Raw genomic sequence first — 26405 nt, forward strand, 5'->3', positions numbered from 1 at the left:
CTGGCATGTGGCCAATCCGCACCAACTTTAGAGAACCGCAAGTACTATAAAAAAATAATGCTAAAAAAATAAAAAAAATTCCAAAAATCCGAACAATGGGCTGGACGGGCCAATCTGAAACGGCCCCACTAGGAAGCTCTGACCGCTAACGGAACGCAAGTACTTTAATGTCGATTGTTGCACCACGCACGTCCCTCATCCCGGCCTGGCTTCTGAAGCACGCCCAGAGAACGTCTGCATCCTGATCATAACCGTAAGACTTCATGCGTGCTTAGGTTCAGTATAAAATTTGGTCCCACTCGCCATTCTTCTTTGGGCGATGAACCATGGGAAATCACCTCCTGGATGGCTTTCTTGTCGAGAAACTCTACAACCATACCAGACGGGGGGAGGACGGTCAGTGGAGGGGGTGAAGAAAAAGGAATTCTGTATCCGTGCGGACAACCGACAAAACCACATGGGTCCAGATCTGGCAGTTCGCACCAACTTTGAACAAATGGCGCAATCTGCCCCCCCACAGAAGAAGGAACGGATTTCGATTGTTCACGCACACTCATCACGTCCGCTTCCCAACCCTGAGACGCCTTGCCCCGAGCAGAACCACAAAACGTGCCTGCTTCCCCGAAAAGCCTGTTCGATGGACGTAGACTGCAGCAGGGACGACCCATTTCGATCGCTTCTTGTCAAGAAACGAGTTCTTCAACAGGTGGAGGCTTAAAAGTAAGAACGCCGCCTGACGTTAAAATTGGTCCATGACCAAGTTAAAATTGGGGCAAAATGTAAGGTTTCCCTTACTGAGCAACTACGAAAGTAGGTTATTAAACCACACCCGTCGTCGCTCTCAGTCCCGCCAGGTAGTGATCCCGAAAGGTAGTGATACCCCGAGCCAGAAGTAACGGCAGATATAATTGTTGGCAAAAACACGCCCAGCAAGCTGAGCGACGTGATGATAGGCTTTAGAAGCCGCCAACAAAACAACCCTTAGCCATCGGGCGGAAGAGTTCCATGATCTCCCGTGACTGCTTTATCTAATCCAAATAGGAACATACCTAAATGGTTATTGACTGAAAAAGAAGTTTAGATAACACCTCCAAATGTCTCTAAATCCGTGAGTGGCACACTGACATTAGGAGATGGGTGGCAGTCTGCCTTCACCCTAGCGGAAATGACCGCTGGATTGTGAAAGGAAGGAAGCCTCCCAATGTCTTATACGAAGACGTGGACAAACCTTCGTCGCAGACAACAGTTTCCCGGTAGCTAACGCTGCCGGAAACTCTTCCACCAGTGCCCCCAAAATACGATCACTACCCCGCAATCAAAGCATCAATCTCCGCAAGAGATTCATGCGCCTTGTGCGCTAACGGCAAGCCGAAATCCGCCTGCCGCGAGCATCCGTCGCTAAAGGCCGGTTTCCAAACGAAACAACAACCCTTGTAAGACTGAACAGCCTCCTCCGACGGAATTGCATCCGCGCACACCAGAATAACGACATCGACCTGTTCCCGTACAAAACCCAGGAACCACCTGGTAAATCATAATCGACCATCTGGTGTTACCATCGGCCAAATTGGGGAATCTCGTCAAGCCCGAACCTGGTGCCGACCCTTCCCCCAAACCACACACTGATTCGGAGGGAAATCCTCTTCCGAAGAAGAATTTTTTTTAAAACGACGCGCCATGCGCTGACCGTAACGGAAACGAAACTGCATGGGCAGGACGTGTATGCGGACCGGCCGAATCTGCAAACTGCACGTCCAACCCCGGTCTCGCTGGAAACCCCGGCGGTGGAGGGACTGGTGGAGGAAACTGGTGGGAGGGGCAACTAGCCAGGCTATGAAATTCTCAAGACATTCCCCTAGCCAGGAAAATATTCCAAAAGAGTCCCCCCGAGTCCACCCCTGGGGAGGTGCGACCCGAAACCATCGGACCCTGAACGAAAGGTTCTGCCCACGCAGGGCAGTCGAGGGATAACGCCCTGGAACCTCTACCCCGATCTGACAGGTCCGGATTGACCATCGGTGTCGACACAGGTGCACCCAAGAAAGCTGCAGTTTCCCTGATCCCTGCCGAAGCAGACAACGGGACTGGTGGTGTCCGTTGAACCGGACCGTCAGGAAATTCGTACACGTACGAATCCTGCGCCGAATTCTGAACCCAACATACCACGTGTGGATTAGCCAACCCAGTTGACATAGCCACATGCGAACGATCTAAAAGTTGATGACGCTGTACAGGCGCCCCAACAACAGAAGGGACGCCCACTGGCGTCGCACCCGTAACAACTCCACCCAGCTCCGTGACCGAGACAACGTTGTGAGACTTCGCGATTTCGCCAAGTGGCTCGATCACCGAAGTAATGCTGAAAGACACGTTGGTCAAAACGGCGCCCTCGGATGCCACGACCAACCCTGCACTAGAAATCTGGTGAGACAAACGGCGCCGCAAAGCGGACTTCATTTTAGAGCTAATCGACCCCTCCACAGAAGGACCGATAACCCTGCCCCCATCAGCAAGATGGGAGTCGGAACTGAGAGACACAGTCGTTCCTGCCACGACTGCACTCCCTCTGATTGACGCCCCCGTTACAACCGTAACCGGCGCCGCCTCCACCGGTGGAGGCGGAACGGAGCCCGACCTGGAAGAAACCTTCCCTGCTTCAGCCGAAACAGGGAGCAACAGCGCCCCCTCCACGCCAAGCGGCGCTTCGGGTTTACTGGTATCACCATGAAGATGGCGAACAGACAAGGAGGCGCCCTTGCGCCTACCACTTGTCCGCGAGCTCTTAGAACTGGACACTGACTTGCTGACCGCCGGCAAATCGGTATGGAGCACGACCCCAGAGGTTGCCACTGTGCTCCGCCCGTCCCGTTCACGTCTAATCATCCTCTTTCGCTCAGCGTCTTTTGACAGCTTCTTAGCCTTCCCCCACGTGGATGGGGACAAATTTACACAGATATGACACTGGCGTCCAAAACAACAAGAACGACATAACAAATGCTGATCAAACTGGGGCAGTCGTTTAAGACAACCCCCCTCGGCACACACAACCAACCAGTTGGAGCCCGAGGAAGCCGTGTCAGACATTAACCCCCTGTGTAAATTACCCAAAAGACCTCGTATGACAGAGTAAAACAAAATTACAAATTAATAAACAATTTAACAATTTGACAAAAATTTTACAACAGAACTCGAACACGACTGCAATGGAGGACTGCAGAATAAAAAAACGAGGATATACGGTCTACCCATGCGCAGGTGTAGGTTATACATCCGGCAAGGGGAGATAATTCTGCAGTGGAGGTTATAACTCAGGGTCGTATAGCATTGTTGTTGTGCTAGTACAGTAAGTTGAATAAGACTATTAGACATTACTTATATTTTATTGTTCAGATTATCCATTTCTGTACATTCAAAGTGTTTCTGGTCTTTGTACTACCACGAAATGCACTTTTTAATATATCTTTAAAAAAAAACCCATACTTCTGAGAAGTAATGGTTATATAGACATGCTCTAGTCTAATTTTAGAGTGTAATTCTCTGTTTCACATGCTCTCATTTAACTCTACTGTAACTTTATCCAGATGTGGTACAAATGTGTAGATTAACCAAACTTAATGTCCATTTTCACAGGTTAAAACTTGGGTCTGAGACGTTAAATAAACCAAATACTGGTATATACTTGGTTAAATAAAATACACATATTACATACCTGGCCGTCCACGTTCTCCATCCAGCCCTGGATAGCCAGGCTCTCCTGGATCTCCATGGAAACCCTTTGGTCCAGAAGGGATTGTTAGTGGAGCTGGACCCCGGTCACCAGTCGGCCCTCGGACACCTGAAATAATAACATTGAATAAGTACTGAAATATGTAGTACTAAAAATTACCAAATAATCCATGTTTTCACTGAAATATGTGTGTGGTATATATATGTATATATATATATATATTATATATATATGTATGGTATATATATATATATATATATATATATTATATATATATATATATATATATATATATAATCAGGCCTCACGCGAGGTCAAAATCATAGAGCGAAGTCACTTCTCTCTCAAACTTTAGAGAGGGCGAAGTTTTTAACCAGTGTGAGACTTTTAATTTTAATGCATTCCATAGTCACTGTTTCTTAATTGATACACTGTCACAGTGGTCAGACTGAATGGGTACTAGTATCCGTGAAGGTGTGAACATTGCTTATCTGCTGCACCTGTCACTGTTGTTTAAAAAAACTCTCTAAAAGAATTCATTCGTCATAGTCTAGATCCCTTGTACAATTTCCTGCATATTTGCCTGACAACACGTTTCAACAGTCAGTAGCACGTTTAGGCCTACTATTAGTGCCAGACACGGGTGTTGTCTGAGTGAGACCGTCTGTGAGCCTGTCGCATGAGTTTCAAACTCTCAGACACTTCACACTTAATTATTATCTATGAAGAGATGTTCCTCAAGTTCTTCACCATTCATCCGTGTAAGTGTACACTGCAAGTGATGACTATTTTTTAACAAGGCGACACAGATTTCGCCTTACAATGACTGGCATGGCGAAGTCAGGCTACTCAGAGCGAAGTTTGGACTCAGTTCGCCCGGTCACGTGAGCCTTGATATATATATATATATATAGTCAACTCTGTGTTAAGCAGCCACCAAAGGGAGTATCCAAAAAGTGGCCTTTTAAAACAGGTTTATTGGTAACCTAGTGGTAATGCACTTGCCTGATGTGCCGTTGGCCTAGGATCGATCCCCATTAATAGGCCCATTGAGATATTTCTCATTTCAGTCAGAATGCACCACAACTGGTATATCAAAGGCTGTGGTATGTACTATACAGTCTGTGGGATGATGCATATAAAAGATCCTTTGCTACTAATTGAAAAATGTAGCAGCCATCCTATCTAAGACTTTATGTCCAAATAAGGGGCGGGACGTAGCTCAGTGGTATAGCGTTTGCTTGATGCACGGTTGGTTTGGGATCGATCCCCATCAGTGGGCCCATTGACCTATTTCTCATTCCAGCACAATAACTGGTATATTAATGACTGTGGTATGTACTAACCTGTCTGTGGAATGATGCATATAAAAGATCCCTTGCTACTAATGGAAAAATGTAGCAGGAATCCTCCTCTCTAATACTATGTTAAAATTACCAAATGTTTGACACCTAATAGCTAATGATTAATAAATTTATGTGCTCTAGTGGTGTCGTCAAACAAAGAAAGAAAGAAATGTTTTATTTAACAATGCACTCAACACATTTTATTTACGGTTATATGGCATCAGCCATATGGTTAAGGACCACATAGATATTGAGAGAGGAAACCTGCTGTCGCCACTTCATGAACTACTCTTTTCGATTAGCAGCAAGGGATGTTTTATATGCACCATCCCACAGACAGGGTGGTACATACCACGGCCTTTGATATACGAGTCGTGGTGCACTGGCTGGAACGAGAAATAACCCAATGGGCCCACCGACGGGGATCGATCCCACACCGACCGTGCATCGAACGAGCGCTTTACTACTGGGCTACATCCTGCCCCACTTGTCAAATAAAACAAATTTTAACTTTAACAAAAAGTGAAATACAGTATACCTGGAGCTCCGTCATCACCAGGCAAGCCGCGTTGCCCCGGGAAACCGGCGTCTCCTTGTTCTCCACTATATCCAGGCAGTCCATTAAGTCCTGGATCTCCACGGTCACCCTTCTCTCCTGGGAAAGATGTCTGTCCAGGATCTCCCTGGGAAAAGAAAAAAAAAGAGAATATTTTGTTAAAGAGACATACCCTAGTTTTTAAACACTATGACATATTTTTCACTAAACCTCAGTCAGTTTTATGGCTCACCCTGTCCATTGCCAAGTTTTTATTCAAAGTGGCTATAAAATTTGTCTTTGGTTAATAGAATATTCCTTAAGTTAACCACATTTTAATAATTTTTAAGGAAATATTCTATATATCAATTTGGAAAGTGGCTAAACCAAAAAAAATTCTAGTGTGACTCTACATTTTTGATAATTGAAATCAGATATTACTTGGATTTTATTGTTTAGATTATCCATTTCTATATCTACATTTCTACATCCAGTGTTTCTGGTCATCCTGGTGTTTCTGATACCACTAAACATATTTTTTATATTTTAAAAAATCCACATACCTCTGAGAAGTAACTATTATGGAGACGAGCTCTAGTCTATTTTTAACAGTATTTCCCCATTTCAACATGTGTTACATGTTTGTAGATTAAACAAACTAGGGTCTACAACTAACCCAATCTCAAAATATTTTAAACTGTAGTTATTCAGTGTCTAATAAATGGTTTATGTAATCACAGCATATCAAATTACAATTATTAGAGATACTGACACAATATCAATTATTAGAGGTACTAAGGTACCGTACTGACATATCACAATTATCAGAGGTACTAAGGTACTGATATTATATCGCAATCATTAGAGATACTAAGGTACTGACATCATATCAATTATTAGAGGTATTACGGTACCGACATATCACAATTATTAGAGGTATTATGGTATTGACATCATATTACAATTATTTGAGGTATTACAGTATTGATGTATCACACTTATTAAAGGTATTAAGGTACTGATATATCAATTATTAGAGGTATTATGGTACTGACATCATGTCACAATTATTAGAGGTATGGTACTGACAGCATATCATAATTATTAGAAATATTAAGGTACTAATATCATATCAGTTATTAGAAGTATTACGATACTGACATATCACAATTATTAGAGGTATTATGGTACTGACATATCACAATTATTAGAGGTATGGTACTGACAGCATATCACAATTATTAGAAACATTAAGGTACTAATATCACATCAGTTATTAGAAGTATTACGATACTGACATATCACAATTATTAGAGGTATTATGGTACTGACATATCACAATTATTAGAGGTATTATGGTACTGACATCATATCACAATTATTAGAGATATTATAGTATGGACATATCATAATTATTAGAGGTATACTAGTACTGGAATCATATCACAATTATTAGAGGTATTACGGTACTAACATCATATCCTCTTAGGCCATCTACTCCAGGTCTTCCATCTTCACCTTGAATTCCTGGTTCGCCTAAGTCTCCCTTTTCTCCCTTGAAGCCAGGAGCACCAGGTAACCCAGGCAACCCCTCTGAACCTCTCATACCTAAACAGCAGAAACATAACCTTTACTGAGGAAGTGCACCAATGGTGGAAATACAAACATAAGAAGAAACAAGCATTCTGAGAGTACTGCTAAAGCAATACATTTCTGTATCTTCAAAGTTCAAGGGCAATACCTCTGTGAAAAATGGGTAAATCATCAGGGCCGTAGCTAGGATTTTTACTTTGGGGGTGGGTGGGGGGTGGGGGGGGGGGGGCAACTGAGTAGTTAATAGTCTAAAACTCCTTAAACGGTTAAGAGAATTTTCTTTAAGTTTCTATAACTTTTTCCGGATTTCCTTGCCCCCTGCTAGCTACGGCCCTGCATGGTAAAGCTATATACAAAATTTCAGCTCAATATTTTGAGACATCGTGGAAAAAAAGTTCTTAAAAACTATATGTGGACAGATTGTCGGACAGACAGACAGACAGACAAACAGAAGGACAAGGACGAAACTTATAGTCCCCTCCAGTTAGAAAGGATGGGGACTAGTAACATCACTGAAGAAGTAAATCGAAGGACCAAAGGAGGAATTACTAACAGAATAAAAATAACACTACTGAGGGAGTGTACCAAAACTAAAAATAAGAACAACATAAAACAGTCTAATTTCTAGTTGAAATGGTCTCTCAACAGAAATTACAGTACCTGCATAAAAACAAAAGGCAAAACAAAAGTTATAATATAATACATTTTATTACCCAAGCAGGCAATCATAACGTTGAAAATAAAAATATTTTCACTGAGAAATTATCATGCATTGGTTTAACATACACTACTATTGGACGATTTGACGCCAACAAACCAATCACCTTGTCGGTACTAATATGATGTCAACATGATTTGGCAAAGCACACACAATGACGTCACGTAATTTAAAGCGTTTGCGTTTACATCTTTCTGGTTTCAGTGTTAAACTTGTAATAAAATGGTAGTTTAATGCAATTCATTATAGATATTTTTTACAGAATATATAAAACTTTGAGTTTTGAAAATTATCTGTGAATCGTTAATTAAATACAAAGTTAAAGCAATACCCAGAACAGTAAAGTAGTTTACATTGTTTCTATATACATGGACGTATAGCCGATGTAGGCTATATCAAAAATAAAGGTTTTCAAAAACCCCAAATAGCTGGGATAATAAATACAACAGCAAACTCGGTACCAGTTATTATCAAATTTATGTCCCTCGTGAAATAATTTTCACTTGTCACTCACTCGCTATATAAATCTGATAATAACTGGTCACTTGTTTATTATTCTCAATTTATTCCTATGTTATTTTATACTGATGGAAATAAATAAGAGAACACGTGGTATTTGAGACCAAATTTAATTCAGTACTGAGTAGTGACGCCTATATAAAACATAGAAAAATGTAATGTATATATAGAATACTAAACGAGCTTGCCTGTCATACCATTTTTATGAAACGAGTGAACAGTTTTGGTACCAACACTGTTCACGAGTTTCATAAAAATGGTATAACAGGCAAGTTAGTTTAGTATTTTATTTATTACAAACCAACTACAAACAACCTGTAACGCAGAAGTAAGCCGATGTCGAGACCTACATGTTATTTGTCTACGAACTGGGTCAGCAAGTGATCTACGCCACGTTCACGTCACGCCGATATTACACTAGTTAGATACTGAGTGATTGTTATGCAATATCTTACACTGGTGTGCAATAACATTGAATATAAGTAATGTGGACTTCACTGACAGTAACACTGTTAAAGGTCCTGATACTGTGGATGACGATTTTGGTTCCAGTCAATAGTCAATATAAAAATGTGTGTTCCCTTATATCTTTCCATGAGTATATTATGGGTATTTTTTCTCTCTTTTTTGTCCAGTTATGACAAGAAAAATGCTGTGGTGCCCTACCTAGTTTGTCCCTGTGTTCTTCTCATACATTCCATGTTGTATATGTAACAAATATTAAAATTATATTGGTAATATGATATAAGGAATCCGTATCCATCAAATCACATAGGCTAGAGCCCAAGGAACCAGGGTTAAATCATGTTTGTTTGAGGAAACTTAATAAAAAATTGAGTTGCATTTGTGCCCCTAATTTGAAGGAAATATTTGTCTTGGTTCCCCTCCACTTTGCCTTGGCGCCCTAATTTCTGTTTTTAAACTGAAGGCAACACTTGTCATGCCTCCCAGAAATTAAAATTCGGCCCCTGACAAAGGGAATGTGTGAAAGAATTAAAAGTTTGTTAGAAGATTACCTGGCAGCCCGTCCAGTCCTGGATCACCGGGGCTTCCCTTCATACCAGGATACGTGAATCCCCGTTCACCCTGCTCTCCCTTGAAGCCTGGTCGCCCCGGGATACCATCATCTCCAGGTGGTCCGAAAACACCCGGAACCCCAGGGGATCCTGAGTAACCATCTTGTCCTGGTGCACCAGGGCGTCCTGAAAAAACAAATTAACCATTAACCCTTCGCTTGTTGAAGCAAATCATAACTATTAACCTCTTCACTTGTTGAAGCAAATATTAACCATTAACCTCTTCACTTGTTGAAGCAAATCTTAACCATTAACCCCTTCACTTGTTGAAGTAAATATTAAACATTAACCCCTTCAACTGTTGAAGCAAATCTTAACCATTAGCCTTTTCACTTGTTAAAGCAAATATTAACATGGCTGTTAACAAAAGTAAAATGTTGTGACTGAAATTTCAAGGTACAGGGCATTGCCCTGGTTGGGGGTTTAGATGGCGGATGTCAGTGCCATGATTATATCACCATTCAAAATGGTAGTGTTTTACATGACAATTGTAGTCCACTTTAAACAAGTATTTCTCCCAACCCAAACCCTGTTTTGTTTTGTTTTTTATTGGACAAAAACATTAATTTGATGGGTCCTGCAGTGAACCTATATTAATAAAAATAGTCCTATTAGGCTGACATTTGCTGGGGTGTTCTTTCACAAGCTACGGACATTTTTTTTAAAGTTTGCATTATTACTTGATATTATTTATTTAGGCTTGACTGCCAGCTAATGGACGTCAAATCAAATATTCAAATACATTTACATCGGGTCGCCGTAGTCTTATTGCAAATTCATTATGGTCGTTAAAAATTGGGGTAAAAGCCAATGTCTGATACTGCATTACGCTAACGTTGAATAGTCCTTTGTTGATCTTTGTGTCCATTTAACAATACGTAACGCAAAATCTTGCAGTTTTAATACCCCTCTCGCTCGTGTAACGTTTTGTGACCATGTCATATTTTACTTTGGGGTCTTTAGTAATACATATATGTTAAAATAAAACGGCAATGACTGGTTGCATACTTTATTAATTAACATTACGTTGCACAATAACCCCCCCCCCCCCCCCACACACACACACACACAATTACGTTTTGTCACACATTCCATAATTCCTACTCTCCTTAGTGCACGTTGAGTAGTTCTCGAATTACCCCATTATTCAATCGTAAATAATGTTAATTTTTCACCGGATCAATTTTATTAAGTCTCAATATCTATAATACGCAATCTAATAATCTCCCAGCAGAACTATTACATTGTAACAGTGTTGAAACTCGCACGTGCTGTTCGTCACATGGTGTGATATCGGGTACAGCCATTACTTCAAAGGGAGTGAGTAGCACATTTAAATTAGGGGTTTTTTTTCACTTAATTTACAACTACTGTAGTAACGTTTTTTTTTAGGGGGGTTTAATTACAAAAACCGTACCAAACATGATTTTAATTTTTTTTAAAAATAATAATAATAAAATATCTGAGAAAAAAAAGTACGAAACATATGTACACACCTTTTTAGAAAATAAGATCGTCTGCTTAAAATCGCACAGCAAATGGTAGTGCAGGATGCACATTAAGTCAATACTTTTACTTTCTACATCCGTAAATAGCGGATTAGATAGATAGATAACAATTTAACGTGTCCATATACCACTAGGGTTGGACGTGTTGCGATAGATCCCAAATATGTGTTAACGCAAATGGATGGATTAAAACAAAAAGTTATATTCTTCTACCAAAAATATATTATATCAGACAATGTAGGCATTATTACTAAAAACTACGATACAGCAGACTGTATCAAAACAGGATACACCTAATTTGCATATCCAGGTCAGAGTTGTTCGTCAAGTGTTCTTAATCGATTGGAAAACCAAAACGAAACTTTTTCGATGTCATATAAAAAAAATATATACAATTAGCTAAATTTGTAAACATTTTTATGAGTTCAAGTGTCCACGATAAGAGCAACTTTGGGAATCTTTATTGGGAAACTGTTGGGTTGAAGGGTCTAATTGGGGAAAAGTTTGATATTGGATTGGGAATTTACGTTAGGGGAATGGGGCCAGTGAAATGTATAGTAGTTTATACCCTGGGATGGGTCTCTAAAGGGGGTCAGTGGGGCAAAGAAAACGTCCGAAGTGATCGGGTTGACATTACGGAAACCGAAAACGGCCGAAGTGATTCTCATTTAAAAAAAAAAAAAAAAAAAAAAAAACTGACTGAAAAAATAATTTCCACAATTTCTCTGACAACGGAAATCCGTCTCACGACGGACAGTTAACAGCCATGTATTAACCATTAACCCCTTCACTTGTTGAAGCAAATCTTAACCATTAACCCCTTCACTTGTTGAAGCAAATCTTAACCATTAACCTCTTCACTTGTTGAAACAAATATTAACCATCAACCCTTTTGCTTCTAGAAGCAAATCTTAACCATTAACCCCTTCACTTGTTGAAGCAAATATTAACAATTAACCCCTTCACTTGTTGAAGCAAATATTAACCATTAACCTCTTCACTTGTTGAAGTAAATATTAACCATCAACCTTTTGCTTGATGAAGCAAATCTTAACCATTAACCCCTTCACTTGTTGAAGCAAATATTAACAATTAACCCCTTCACTTGTTGAAGCAAATGTTAAACATTAACCCCTTCACTTGTTGAAGCAAATCTTAACCATTAACCTCTTCACTTGTTGAAGCAAATCTTAACCATTAACCTCTTCACTTGTTGAAGCAAATCTTAACCATTAACCCCTTCACTTGTTGAAGTAAATATTAAACATTAACCCCTTCACTTGTTGAAGTAAATATTAACCATCAACCCTTTTGCTTGATGAAGCAAATCTTAACCATTAACCCCTTCACTTGTTGAAGCAAATATTAACAATTAACCCCTTCACTTGTTCAAGCAAATCTTAACCATTAACCTCTTCACTTGTTGAAACAAATATTAACCATCAACCCTTTTGCTTCTAGAAGCAAATCTTAACCATTAACCCCTTTTATTGTTGTAGCAAATATTAACAATTAACCCCTTCACTTGTTGAAGCAAATATTAACAATTAACCCCTTCACTTGTTGAAGCAAATATTAACAATTAACCCTTTTGCTTGTTGCAGCAAATATTAACAATTAACCCCTTCGCTTGTTGATGCAAATATTAAACATTAACACCTTCACTTGTTGAAGCAAATATTAACAATTAACCCCTTCACTTGTTGAAGTAACTATTAACCATTAACCTCTTCACTTGTTGAAGCAAATCTTAACCATTAACCCCTTCACTTGTTGATGCAAATCTTAAACATTAACATCTTCGATTGTTGAAGCAAATCTTAACCATTAAACCCTTCGATTGCTGACTAGATTTGTCAAAGAGTACTTAAACATATAATGCATGTGGAATTGTGTTTTTAAAATCAGCAGCTTAAAGCAATGATCACACTTTCAAAATGCATTCACAGTAGTGGATCCAAAGGGGCGGTCCAGGGGTCCAGAACCATTACATTTGGACCCCGCCACCTCCCCTTTCAAAAATCCTGCATCCGTGCCTGATCCAACAGTAATTCTTAAAAAGAACTGTATTGTCTTCATATTGACCAAACAAAGGGACAGTCTTCAAGCTGGACTTGTATAAGGTGGAAGACTATTAATGTTAAAGTGGCTGAATAATGAATTTTACCTGGAGGTCCATCAGATCCGGGCAGACCAGGCAAACCTTGTGGTCCTTCAATACCTGACAGAGAAAAACATAACTAAGTCATACACAGTAAATACAGTGTAAAACAAAAACAGTGTTGTTAAAATCAACAAATTCGTCTAACAAATTTTTTTCCACAAATTATTCTCAAAAATAATTATCATAAAATATTTTCACAAATTCTTCTAATGAATCATTTTCACAAAAAAATTTCAAAAATCATTCTCACACATCATTCTTACAAATTCTTCTCACAAAATATTTTCACAAATTCTTCTCAAAAATTATTTTCACACATGATTCACACAAAATCGTCTCATGAATCATTCTCACATATTTGCAAGTTATTCTCATACATTGATACATCATTCACACCTAATAAAAAAAACTTGTTCTCACACCTGCTAACGAAGTAACAATACACACCTGGAAGACCCTTCTCTCCGTAAAAACCAGGCTGACCATCAGGTCCAGGCTTCCCTCTCGATCCCGGTTGCCCTGGGATACCAGGTAGTCCATCGTCACCAGGGAAGCCTCGACTTCCGGGCCGCCCATCCTGACCAGGATAACCTGTCTCTCCTTTTGGTCCGTCCAATCCACCTAATCCAGGGAGTCCAGGGAAACCATCATTTCCTGGGGCTCCAGGCTCACCGTTTAAACCAGGCAAACCTTCTGGACCAGGGTCACCACGCTGACCAGGTAGCCCAGGTAGACCAGGTAAACCATTCTCTCCCTGTAATTACAGGTACACAATATTTAGTAATGTTTTAATAGACCATGTGAACCATTCTCACTCCAGGTAAACCATTCTCTCCCTGTAATTACAGGCACACAATATTTAGTCATGTTTTAATAGACCAGGTAAACCATTCTCTCCCTGTAATTACAGGTACACAATATTTAGTCATGTTTTAATAGACCAGGTAAACCATTCTCTCCCTGTAATTACAGGCACACAATATTTAGTCATGTTTCAAAAGACCAAGTAAACCATTCTCTCCCTGTAATTACAGGTACACACTATTTAGTCATGTTTTAATAGACCATGTAAACCATTCTCTCCATGTAATTACAGGTACACACTATTTAGTAATGTTTTAATAGACCAGGTAAACCATTCTCTCCATGTAATTACAGGTACACACTATTTAGTAATGTTTTAATAGACCAGGTAAACCATTCTCTCCATGTAATTACAGGTACACAATATTTAATCATTTTTTAATAGACCAGGTAAACCATTCTCTCCATGTAATTACAGGTACACAATATTTAGTACTGTTCTAATAGACCATGTAAACCATTCTCTCCATGTAATTACAGGTACACAATATTTAGTCATGTTTTAATAGACCAAGTAAACCATTCTCTCCCTGTAATTACAGGTACACAGTATTTAGTCATGTTTTAACAGACCAAGTAAACCATTCTCACTCTGTAATTACAGGTACACAATATTTAGTCATGTTTTAATAGACCATGTAAACCATTCTCTCCATGTAATTACAGGTACACACTATTTAGTAATGTTTTAATAGACCAGGTAAACCATTCTCTCCATGTAATTACAGGTACACAATATTTAATCATTTTTTAATAGACCAGGTAAACCATTCTCTCCATGTAATTACAGGTACACAATATTTAGTACTGTTCTAATAGACCATGTAAACCATTCTCTCCATGTAATTACAGGTACACAATATATAATCATCTTTTAATAGACCAGGTAAACCATTCTCTCCATGTAATTACGGGTACACAATATTTAGTAATGTTTCAATAGTCCAGGTAAACCATTCTCTCCCTGTAATTACAGATACACAATATTTAGTCATGTTTTAATAGACCAGGTAAACCATTTGCTCCCTGATAATTAAAGGTACACAATATTTAGTAATGTTTTGAAAAGGTTAAACTTAAATAATGTATATATTTATTATACCAGAATTCATGGGATATCTCATGGAATTCATGGGATATCTCATGGAATTCATGGGATATCTCATGGAATTCATGGTATATCTCATGGAATTCATGGTATATCTCATGGAATTCATGGGATATCTCATGGAATTCATGGGATATCTCATGGAATTCATGGGATATCTCACCAATCACTGTACAAAGAAACAGGATTTATTATACCACTAACTGAGAGGAGGAGGAAGGAAGGAAATATTTTATTTAACAACGCACTCAACACATTGTATTTACGGTTATATGGTGTCAGACATATGGTTAAGGACCACACAGATATTGAGAGAGAAAACCCGCTGTCACCACTTCATAGGCTACTCTTTTCAATTAGCAGCAAGGGATCTTTTATATGCACCATCCCATAGACAGGATAGCACATACCACAGCCTTTGATATATCAGTCGTGGTGCACTGGCTGGAGTGAGAAATAGCGCAATGGGCCCACTGACAGGGATCGATACCAAACCGACCGCGCATCAAGCGATCGTTTTACCACTGCACAACGCCTCGCCCCGAGAGGAGGAGGAGACACAAAGTACTATCTCGAACTGTCGGTCAAATAAACAGATATTCCCTTCGGAATTCCAAACATTTTCAATCGTATTGATATCGTTTAAAATTATATTCTGAATCTTTCTTCCCATCTAGCATTAATTTATGGAACAATTTATCAATGAATATTAAAAATTCCACATCTATCAGTTCTTTCAAGAAAAAATTAAAAGCAAAAGATTTGGCAGTCCCTGCACATTTATATGAGAGCGAAAGATAGCTACAAATACTGTACTGCAGACTTCGATTAGGAATAAGTGATCTAAATGCTTTGTTGGTCATTACGTTGAAGATTCGGAACATTTCTTGTTATTTTACCCTCTATAAAATAGGGAGTGCCAGACCTACTTACCAAGGTTAAATCATTTAAATTTAAATATCAACACATTAATATCTGGCTATCCCAATTGAACACTACAAGAAAACAGTCTCATCTGCAAAGCAATTGCAATATCATTGCTGAAAGCATAACAGTCTCACAAAAAGACAATTTTTTGCCCCAATAATTCATCATCCTTTCGTTTTACATGTAAATGTGAATGAATTCACAATTTATACAAATCCTAATTTTATATCTATAACCAGATATATAAATTAGCTTAATTCGGATTGGCTGTTGGGCCTAGTCTTTTACTACCAGGTCATTTCAAATGCGAGAATTCTAGGCAACAGCTACACAAAATTTATAAACGCATTATTCACCCACCCACCACCCAACAAGGCTCATTTCGTTGGATTATTCGTATTATACACACTTGTATATATGCATTGAAAGCCATGTTCTCACTGTGGTGAATTGTTCACTTTTTCATACATGTACTTAATATGTATTTGATAACATGTTTCTTATACTTGTTGTGTAGGATACGGTATATTTGCCACACCTTCACTCAAAATGTTTGGTATTTAGTAAGATTTACAAAGGTTTATTTCACAATAAGTGAAAGTATTCTAACTTTCCCTAAGAACATAAATTGATTAAATTGGCAGGCTTTTGAAGGTGAGCCATTTCCGCCAATATCCTTGTTGTGTTTGATTTTGAGTGAACAGAGCTGCACTGCTTTAGTTAGATGTAGTTCAATGATACATAGTATTTTGGGAATATTGAGGGCAAAAAAATGTTTAACATCATGTTCAGTGGGCATAGATCATGTTTTGCTGCAAATTTCAAATTTCATAATTAAATTTCCATTACATTCATTGCAATATAACGTCATCCCATTGGTCCAGACATAGCAATGGGAGTTTGTTCATTTCTCGATGAACGTAAAAATTACGTTGTCAGGGAACGACATATCTGATGACGTCATTTTATATGGGCAAGTTGAGTATTATTGTTTATGGATCAAAAATAATTCAAAATAAAGTATGAAGTTTTAGTGTTATTATTAGTATGTATGATTCAAATTTAATTATAAGTATTGTCTGTTATTTCTTTTACGTTTATCTGGGTATGAACAAAACAACAAAAAATCCGCAAACTTTGCCGATTCACACAGTTTATGGATGAATTTTTTTTTCATACCCCGATGAACATAAAACAAATAACAGACAATCCTTAAATACTTTATTTGTTATTTGTGAATTAAAAAAAGGAAAACAAGAAAGAAAGAAGAAACCCACTGGCTGGCCAAAGTCTGCTCTCCGTCCTGGTGGTCCATCCACTCCTCGCTCTCCCTTCAGTCCAGGCAGTCCAGGCAATCCGTCCAGTCCAGGTTGGCCAAAATTACCAGGATCACCCGGCAGTCCAACCAAACCTGACAAAGTAGAAAACAATCCCAGCTATAACAACCATCTGTGTATAGAGTACACTGTGAAGAACAAAAGCTGTCTATAAAGAACACACTGTATAACAACTACCTGTTTATATAAAAAAAGAAAAGAAAAAAGCTATAACAACCATCTGTCTATAGAGTAGACCTTGAAGATCAATCTGTCTATAAAGGACACACTGTAATACAGCTACCTGTTTATAACCACCCCCAGCTATAACACCCATCTGTCTATAGAGAACACTTTGAAGAACATAAACCTGGCTATAAAGGACACACTATAACAACTACCTGTTTATAAAGGATGTTTTATCATGTGACCATGCTTTCTGTGACCTGATAACCCAACCTGATAACTTGAAGGGTTATTATGTCATTGCCTGTTAATACCTCCATTGCTAGCATGATAACATTGCTGTTGCTATGAAAGAAAGAAATGTTTTATTTAACAACGCACTCAACACATTTTATTTACGGTTATATGGTGTCAGACATATGGTTAAGGACCACACAGATTTGGAGAGGAAACCCGCTGTCGCCACTACATGGGCTACTCTTCCGATTAGCAGCAAGGGATCTTTTATTTGTGCTTCCCACAGGCAGGATAGCACAAACCATGGCCTTTGTTGAACCAGTTATGGATCACTGGTCGGTGCAAGTGGTTTACACCTACCCATTGAGCCTTGCGGAGCACTCACTCAGGGTTTGGAGTCGGTATCTGGATTAAAAATCCCATGCCTCGACTGGGATCCGAACCCAGTACCTACCAGCCTGTAGACCGATGGCCTGCCACGACGCCACCGAGGCCGGTCTGCTGTTGTTATGTGTTATCAGGTCACTAGGAAATGAATTCGGCACATGACAGTACTTTGGTTGCTCAAGTTTCAAACATCCACCATTTCCAGTAATAAATGGTGCACTGCATAAATAAATATAACTTTTACACTTTACTCCTCCACCCCATTTCGGAATAAGCCAGCATTTTGAATTAAATATTAAAATAAAAAAAGTCTAGTAGCTTTCTGCAGAGAATGTTTACACGTAGTGACATAAATAGTATCTATATTTAAGCAATATTTACACTGAAAAAAGTTTGTTTTATTTAACGACGCCACTAGAGCACATTGATTTTTTATCTTATCATCAGCTATTGGACATATGGTCAATCTGACACTGTTTTTTAGAGGAAATCCACTGTCTCCACATAGGCTACTCTTTTATGACAGGCAGCAAGGGATTTTTTATTTGCGCTTCCCACAGGCAGGATAGCACAAACCATGGCCTTTGTTGAACCAGATATGGATCACTGGTCGGTGCAAGTGGTTTACACCTACCCATTGAGCCTTGCGGAGCACTCACTCAGGGCTTGGAGTCGGTATCTGGATTAAAAATGCCATACCTTGACTGGGATCCGAACCCAGTACCTACCAGCCTGTAGACTGATGGCCTAACCATGATGCCACAGAGGCCGGTATATTTACACTGAAATGCATGGGGTAATGAATGCTAATGTGCAACCTAATAATGACTATGAAAAGAGAGATAACCTGGTATTCCCATATCTCCGAGATGTCCTTTAAGTCCAGGAAGTCCATCAATTCCAGGCAAGCCATCCAAACCAGGCAGACCAGGACGACCTGTAAAATATACATTATTTAAATCAACTGATATACAAAAGAATACATTATTTAAATTAACAGATATACAAAATTACATTATTTAAATCAACTTGAATACAAAATATACATTATTTAAATGAAACAATATACAAAAAAACCCACATTATTTAAATAAACTTGTATACAAAATATAGTTATTTAAATCAAACAGGATACATTATAATTTAACTGTTCTGCTATACTGATATTTTTATAATTTAATTGTTCTGCTATGCTAATATTTTCATACTTTAAAAGCTCTGTTTTGCTGATATTTTCATAATTTAACTATTCTGCTAAGCTAATATTTTCATAATGTTATTGTTCTGCTATGTTGATATTTTTTATAATTTGATTGTTCTGCTATGTTGATATTTTTATAATTTAATTGTTCTGCTATGTTGATATTTTTATAATTTAATTGTTCTGCTATGTTGATATTTTTATAATTTAACTGCTTTGTTTTCCTGATATTTTTATAATTTAATTGTTCTGCTATATTGATATTTTTATAATTAATTTTTTTTTACTATAATTTAATTGTTCTGCTATGCTGATATTTTTTATAATTTAGCTGCTTTGTTTTCCTAATATTTTTGTAATTTAATTGTTCTGCTATATTGATATTTTTATAAAAAAATTTTTTACTATAATTTAATTGTTCTGCTATGCTGATATTTTCATAATTTAATTTCTCTGTTTTGATATTTTCATAATTTAATTATTCTGCTGTGTTGATATTTTTATAATTTAATTGTTCTACTATGTTAATATTTTCATTAAAAAAAATTCTACTATAATTTAATTGTTCTGCTATGCTGATATTTTCATAATTTAATTGTTCTGTTATGCAAATATTTTCTTTTATGTTGGAATTTATCTAGGAAATGATGTCACACATTTATCATTAAGACTCTCTCTAACAGTTATCTGTGGTTTTTCCGTAACTCACCGAGTTCCCCATCAATACTCGGTCCAACATCACCACGTTCTCCAGGAAGGCCATCCACTCCGTTCAAACCAGGCTCTCCATGTAACCCTGGCAACCCATCACGCCCCCGGTCTCCCTTCTGTCCAGGGTAGCCGTACGGTGACTGTTCTCCTTTCTCTCCTGGTAGTCCAGGTAAACCGTCCTCACCAGGGTAACCCTCTGGACCTCGCAGTCCATCCAATCCAGGCGATCCAGGAAAGCCATTGTCACCAGGTGGTCCTATTAGAGAAGTTGTAAACATTTTTTAAAACAGTTTAATAACCATATATCTCAGCAGGTCTTCTCGAATTGTTATATAATCCACTAGCCATGGGATCAGTGATTTTAAAACATTTACTTGCCACAGTTAAAAATTCACTAGCCCTACTTTACTTTAAATTAATACAATTTTACTAAATAATAGTAATATTCAAATATGTCACAAAAAGAGGGAGATAGAGCTTAAGAACACTAACATTGGGGGGTTGGGGTGGGGGCAAGATATTCATATTTACAAAATATACTTAACTGCAACCTTTGACCCCAAATATTCACTAGCCATCAGCCATGGCAATAGTAGTTATTTACTAGCCCAACATTGAATATCACTAGCCATGGGAGTGGGGCTACCATAATCCAGAAGGGCATCTTGTACAACAATATGTCACTATGTCTTATTAGAAATTTTAAAAATAAAAACAGTTAACAACCATGTCTCTATAAAGGACATTTTGTTTAGTGACCATCTGTCTATAAAAGACGATATTATATAACAACCACCTGTCCTCATGCTTCATTAAGAAATTGGGTCGGGACATAGCCCAGTGGTACAGTGCACGCTCGATGCACAGTCGGTGTGGGATCAAGCCCCATCAGTGGGCTATTTCTCGTTCCAGCCAGTGCACCACGACTGGTATATCAAAGGCTGTGGTATGTACTACCCTGTCTGTGGGATGGTGCATATAAAAGATCCCTTGCTGCTCGATGAAAAGAGAATACTATTTCAGCTGATCCTACAACTTAAGCTTATTAATTTTTCATTTTTTTATATGATGATCTCACTAAACTTTTATATCACTAATATGTCACTTATTTCGATTTTGCTAAATTTTTAGATCACTAATATGTTATGATTTACAGTAACTGTTTGGCAGTGATGCTAATATAAATAAATGTTGTTATTCAGACACCCAAACATATTCTACAACTCTGCAGCCTTACACAACACATCCAAACAATTAATATGACCAAACACAACAACACTGCAGCCTACACAACACATCCAAACAATTAACATGGCCAAACACAACAACACTGCCCACAAAACTGCATGGAACAGTCACTGAACTAATGAACACCGCCTCTTTTGTAGGAATGATTGGTCTGATGATTTGACTAACGAAGAATGAGAAGAAGAAGAAGAAGAAGATTCTGGCTTTTTTATTTAATTTGTGCAATCATCACATTGTTTTTGCATTTACCGTAGTTTGACACCCAATAGCTGATGTATTTTTTGTGCTGGGGTGTCGTTAAACATTCATTCATTCATTCATTCATTCATTTGTGCAAAGATTAGCCTGACCCCCAACCCCCACCCCCCACTGCCAACCAAAATGGGAATCCGTACGTCTATGGCTCTATTAAACCCCATTTCATCAACTTTGCAAGTCTTTTTTCATTTCACGATGAGATCGCAAAGTTGCAAGGGTTTAGTGAACACTATGATTACCTTTTGGGAAAACATTTATCTATTTTATACACGTAGTAATCTTTTAAAGGGACATTCCTGAGTTTGCTGCAATTTTTAAGATGTTATCGACTAACAGACTTTTTAACAATTGTAATTACATATCAAATATATTTTTCAGCATAAAATATTAGTGGCTGTATATTAAACATGTTTCTGATCGTTCTAATATTTGTACTAGGTTAAATTTCCTTTTATTTCCTAAAATATTGTTTTTGTCGTACGTACGAAATTATTTGAAGACAAAATCCAGTTTGGCCTTCTTAGAAATATTAAGATGACCAGAAACACATTGAATATACAGACACTAATATTCTAAACAAGAAAATATATTTAATATGTAAGTTTAATCGTAGAAATATTTTATTAGTCGGAAACATCTTACAATGGAGAAAACTCAGGAATGTCCCTTTAAACAAAACAAAAATAATAATAATAAAAATATGGTTTGGTCACATTATTTTCTTCAGGGTACTAAAAAATACACTTTAAATTAATGGTATCTTTTCTTTGGTAAAAATGTAAAATAAAGTTTAAATTAAAGATTGTTTTTGTTTAATGACAACACAAGAGCACATTGATTTATTAATCATCGGCTACTGGACATCAAGAATTGTAAAATAAATTAAAACTGGAATCCATAGTTTACCTTTGAGTCCTCTGACTCCAGGAAGTCCGTCTCGGCCATCGAAGCCTGGGGGACCAGGAAGACCCATACTGCCTTTAGGTCCAGGTAAACCTACAATAAAATAAGAGAATGAATCAATGAACCATTGGATGGGTCAGTGAACGCATGAATATGCTGCTTGGATGGATGGATGGATGGATGGATGGGTGGGTGGGTGGATGGATGGATGGATGGATGGATAGATGGATGGATGGATGGGTAGGTGCATGGGTGGCTTGGTGGGTGGATGGATGGGTGGGTGGATGGATGGATGGATGGATGGGTGGGTTTTGGATGGATGGGTGGATGGATGGATGGATGGATGGATGGATGGATTGGTGGGTGGATGGATGGATGGATGGATGGATTGGTGGGTGGATGGATGGGTGGGTTTTGGATGGATGGATGGATGGATGGATGGATGGATGGATGGATGGATTGGTGGGTGGATGGATGGGTGGGTTTTGGATGGATGGGTGGATGGATGGATGGATGGGTGGATGGATAGATGGATGGATGGATGGATTGGTGGGTGGATGGATGGATGGATGGATGGATGGATGGATGGATGGATGGATGGATGGATGGATGGATTGGTGGGTGGATGGATGGGTGGGTTTTGGATGGATGGGTGGGTGGATGGATGGATGGATGGATGGATGGATGGATGGATGGATGGATGGATGGATGGATGGATGGATGGATGGATGGATGGATGGATTGGTGGATGGATGGATGGATGGATGGATGGGTGGGTGGGTGGGTGGATGGATGGATGGATGGATGGATGGATGGATGGATGGATGGATGGATGGATGAATGGATGAATGAGTGGATGGACAGGCAAGTATGTGTTTGTGTATGTTTGGGTGTGGTGCATGATGCATGCACATGAGTTGTGTGTCTGTGTCAGTATGTGTTTGTGTTTGTGTTTGTGTGAATGTGAATGTGAATGTGAATGTGAATGTGAATGTGAATGTGAATGTGAATGTGTATGTGAATGTGAATGTGATTGTGAATGAGATTGTGAATGTGAATGTGAATGTGAATGTGATTGTGAATGTGAATGTGAATGTGAATGTGATTGTGATTGTGATTGTGAATGTGAATGAGAATGTGAATGTGAATGTGAATGTGAATGTGATTGTGAATGTGAATGTGAATGTGAATGTGATTGTGAATGTGAATGTGATTGTGAATGTGAATGTGAATGTGAATGTGAATGTGATTGTGAATGAGAATGTGAATGTGAATGTGAATGTGAATGTGATTGTGAATGTGAATGTGAATGTGATTGTGATTGTGATTGTGATTGTGATTGTGAATGTGAATGTGATTGTGAATGTGAATGAGAATGTGATTGTGAATGTGAATGTGATTGTGATTGTGAATGTGAATGTGAATGTGAATGTGAATGTGAATGTGAATGTGAATGTGAATGTGAATGTGAATGTGATTGTGATTGTGAATGTGAATGAGAATGTGATTGTGAATGTGAATGTGAATGTGATTGTGATTGTGAATGTGAATGTGAATGTGAATGTGAATGTGAATGTGAATGTGATTGTGAATGTGAATGTGAATGTGAATGTGAATGTGAATGTGAATGTGAATGTGAATGTGAATGTGAATGTGATTGTGAATGTGAATGTGATTGTGATTGTGAATGTGAATGTGAATGTGAATGTGAATGAGAATGTGATTGTGAATGTGAATGTGAATGTGATTGTGAATGTGAATGTGAATGTGAATGTGAATGTGAATGTGAATGTGATTGTGAATGTGAATGTGAATGTGATTGTGAATGTGAATGTGAATGTGAATGTGAATGTGAATGTGAATGTGATTGTGAATGAGAATGTGAATGTGAATGTGAATGTGAATGTGAATGTGATTGTGATTGTGAATGTGAATGTGATTGTGATTGTGAATGTGAATGTGATTGTGATTGTGAATGTGAATGAGAATGTGATTGTGAATGTGAATGTGAATGTGATTGTGAATGTGAATGTGAATGTGAATGTGAATGTGATTGTGAATGTGAATGTGAATGTGAATGTGAATGTGAATGTGATTGTGAATGTGAATGAGAATGTGATTGTGAATGTGAATGTGAATGTGATTGTGATTGTGAATGTGAATGTGAATGTGAATGTGATTGTGAATGTGAATGTGAATGTGAATGTGAATGTGAATGTGATTGTGAATGTGAATGTGAATGTGAATGTGAATGTGATTGTGAATGTGAATGTGATTGTGAATGTGAATGTGAATGTGAATGTGAATGTGTGTAAATTAACTGCAAGCCTTTCACATAACAAACATAATGGGTCGAATTTACAACGCCTGTTTATGTCTCACACGCGTGTAACTACATACATTTATAATGCTTAAACATCTGTTTATGTCTCACACGCGTGTAACTACATACATTTATAATGCTTAAACACCTGTTTATGTCTCACACGCGTGTAACTACATACGTTTATAATGCTTAAACACCTGTTTATGTCTCACACGCGTGTAACTACATACGTTTATAATGCTTAAACACCTGTTTATGTCTCACATGCGTGTAACTACATACATTTATAATGCTTAAACACTTGCATTTAAGAAAAATCAGGCTTTGTAAATTCAGCCCAAAATACATAACTGAATATACAATCAACAAGAAGAAAACTGTTGAAAATACGTCAACACAAAAAGATCTCATAACATATAGACAATAATATATACCTGGTCGCCCTGGCAACCCAGACAGCCCTGGTTCCCCGGGAGCCCCAGGTCGACCCTCTTCTCCTGGATGGCCGTCCAGTCCTGGTAAACCATTGTCTCCTTTGGATCCAGGGAATCCCGGCAGTCCTGGCAACCCATCATCACCACGGATACCATTCAAACCAGGCAGACCTGTCAGCGTGGTATGAAACAAAATTATATATATAATTATTCCAAATATCAATATAACATAACAATTAAATTACAAAAATACCAACAAAGAACAATTAAATTATTTTAAAATTAAACATCTATTCTATTTTTAAATTCCAACATGAGAATAAGAATTAAGTGTTTTTGGTGTGTTTTAGCTGCTATATGATATGATTTTAACTATTGCAGAATAAAATGAATCAATGAATGGATAATTAGCATGAATCAATATATATGACCATAAGGCTGCTATATATACTCTTCAAAAATAGTAGGGGAACCTGAAATATTAATGTTAATATCAACTATTAGACCGAACATACGTTTTGACCACAGACATTCTAGTAAAGAACGTTCAGGTTTGTTTATCAACACATCAAAACACATTCCATAGTTTGTACATGTAGTTGCCCCGTACACGTGCGTGGGGTGTCATTCTCGATTTTGACAATTTCCAGAAAGATCGATTAATCACTGTGGAACATTATTTCTGTCGGTCTTTTTCATTCTGTTGATCATACAGTTGTTTTGTTTTTAGTCATTTTTATTGTTTGAATTTGCAATTTACTGATAAAAAACGTCAACTTTCAAATTTCACTTCTGACCCCAATCATCCTTCAAGATCTTTGGTGCTCATAAAACCTACTGTAATACTGAACTACCGATTGTAATGTTTGCCCAATTAATTCACTATTATCATATAACCATTCCTCACAGCTAATATACTTTACAATTTTGGCAATTGTAAATTCTTATTAGAGTTCCCCTACTTTTTTTGAAGAGTATATGTATACATGTAACATCATGTGACACTTTAACATCATGTGGTACTTTAATAAATAAACAATACTGTTGGACTAGTTTTAATATCATCCATATTATACAGCCATCTTTTAAATTAATTTATGATATCATTCATAT

At 37.9% G+C, this 26405-nt stretch overlaps 1 protein-coding gene across 1 annotated transcript in view; it reads right to left on the reverse strand.

Moving 5' to 3' along the window:
• The window catches only part of LOC121372205 (collagen alpha-2(IV) chain-like), a 91889-nt gene that overhangs the window by 15682 nt on the left and 49802 nt on the right, over window positions 1-26405 (reverse strand). The window contains exons 25-35 of the mRNA XM_041498492.1: window positions 25293-25463; window positions 22536-22625; window positions 20122-20379; window positions 19059-19148; window positions 17363-17496; window positions 13634-13940; window positions 13190-13243; window positions 9455-9640; window positions 7083-7216; window positions 5612-5756; window positions 3710-3835 (exon numbers count right to left, since the gene is read on the reverse strand). Coding sequence (XP_041354426.1) covers window positions 3710-3835; window positions 5612-5756; window positions 7083-7216; window positions 9455-9640; window positions 13190-13243; window positions 13634-13940; window positions 17363-17496; window positions 19059-19148; window positions 20122-20379; window positions 22536-22625; window positions 25293-25463 — 1695 coding nt within the window. The remainder of the gene's footprint in view (window positions 1-3709; window positions 3836-5611; window positions 5757-7082; window positions 7217-9454; window positions 9641-13189; window positions 13244-13633; window positions 13941-17362; window positions 17497-19058; window positions 19149-20121; window positions 20380-22535; window positions 22626-25292; window positions 25464-26405) is intronic.

This window comes from Gigantopelta aegis, chromosome 1 (genome assembly GCF_016097555.1).
Source record: "Gigantopelta aegis isolate Gae_Host chromosome 1, Gae_host_genome, whole genome shotgun sequence".
NCBI lineage: Eukaryota > Metazoa > Mollusca > Gastropoda > Neomphalida > Peltospiridae > Gigantopelta > Gigantopelta aegis.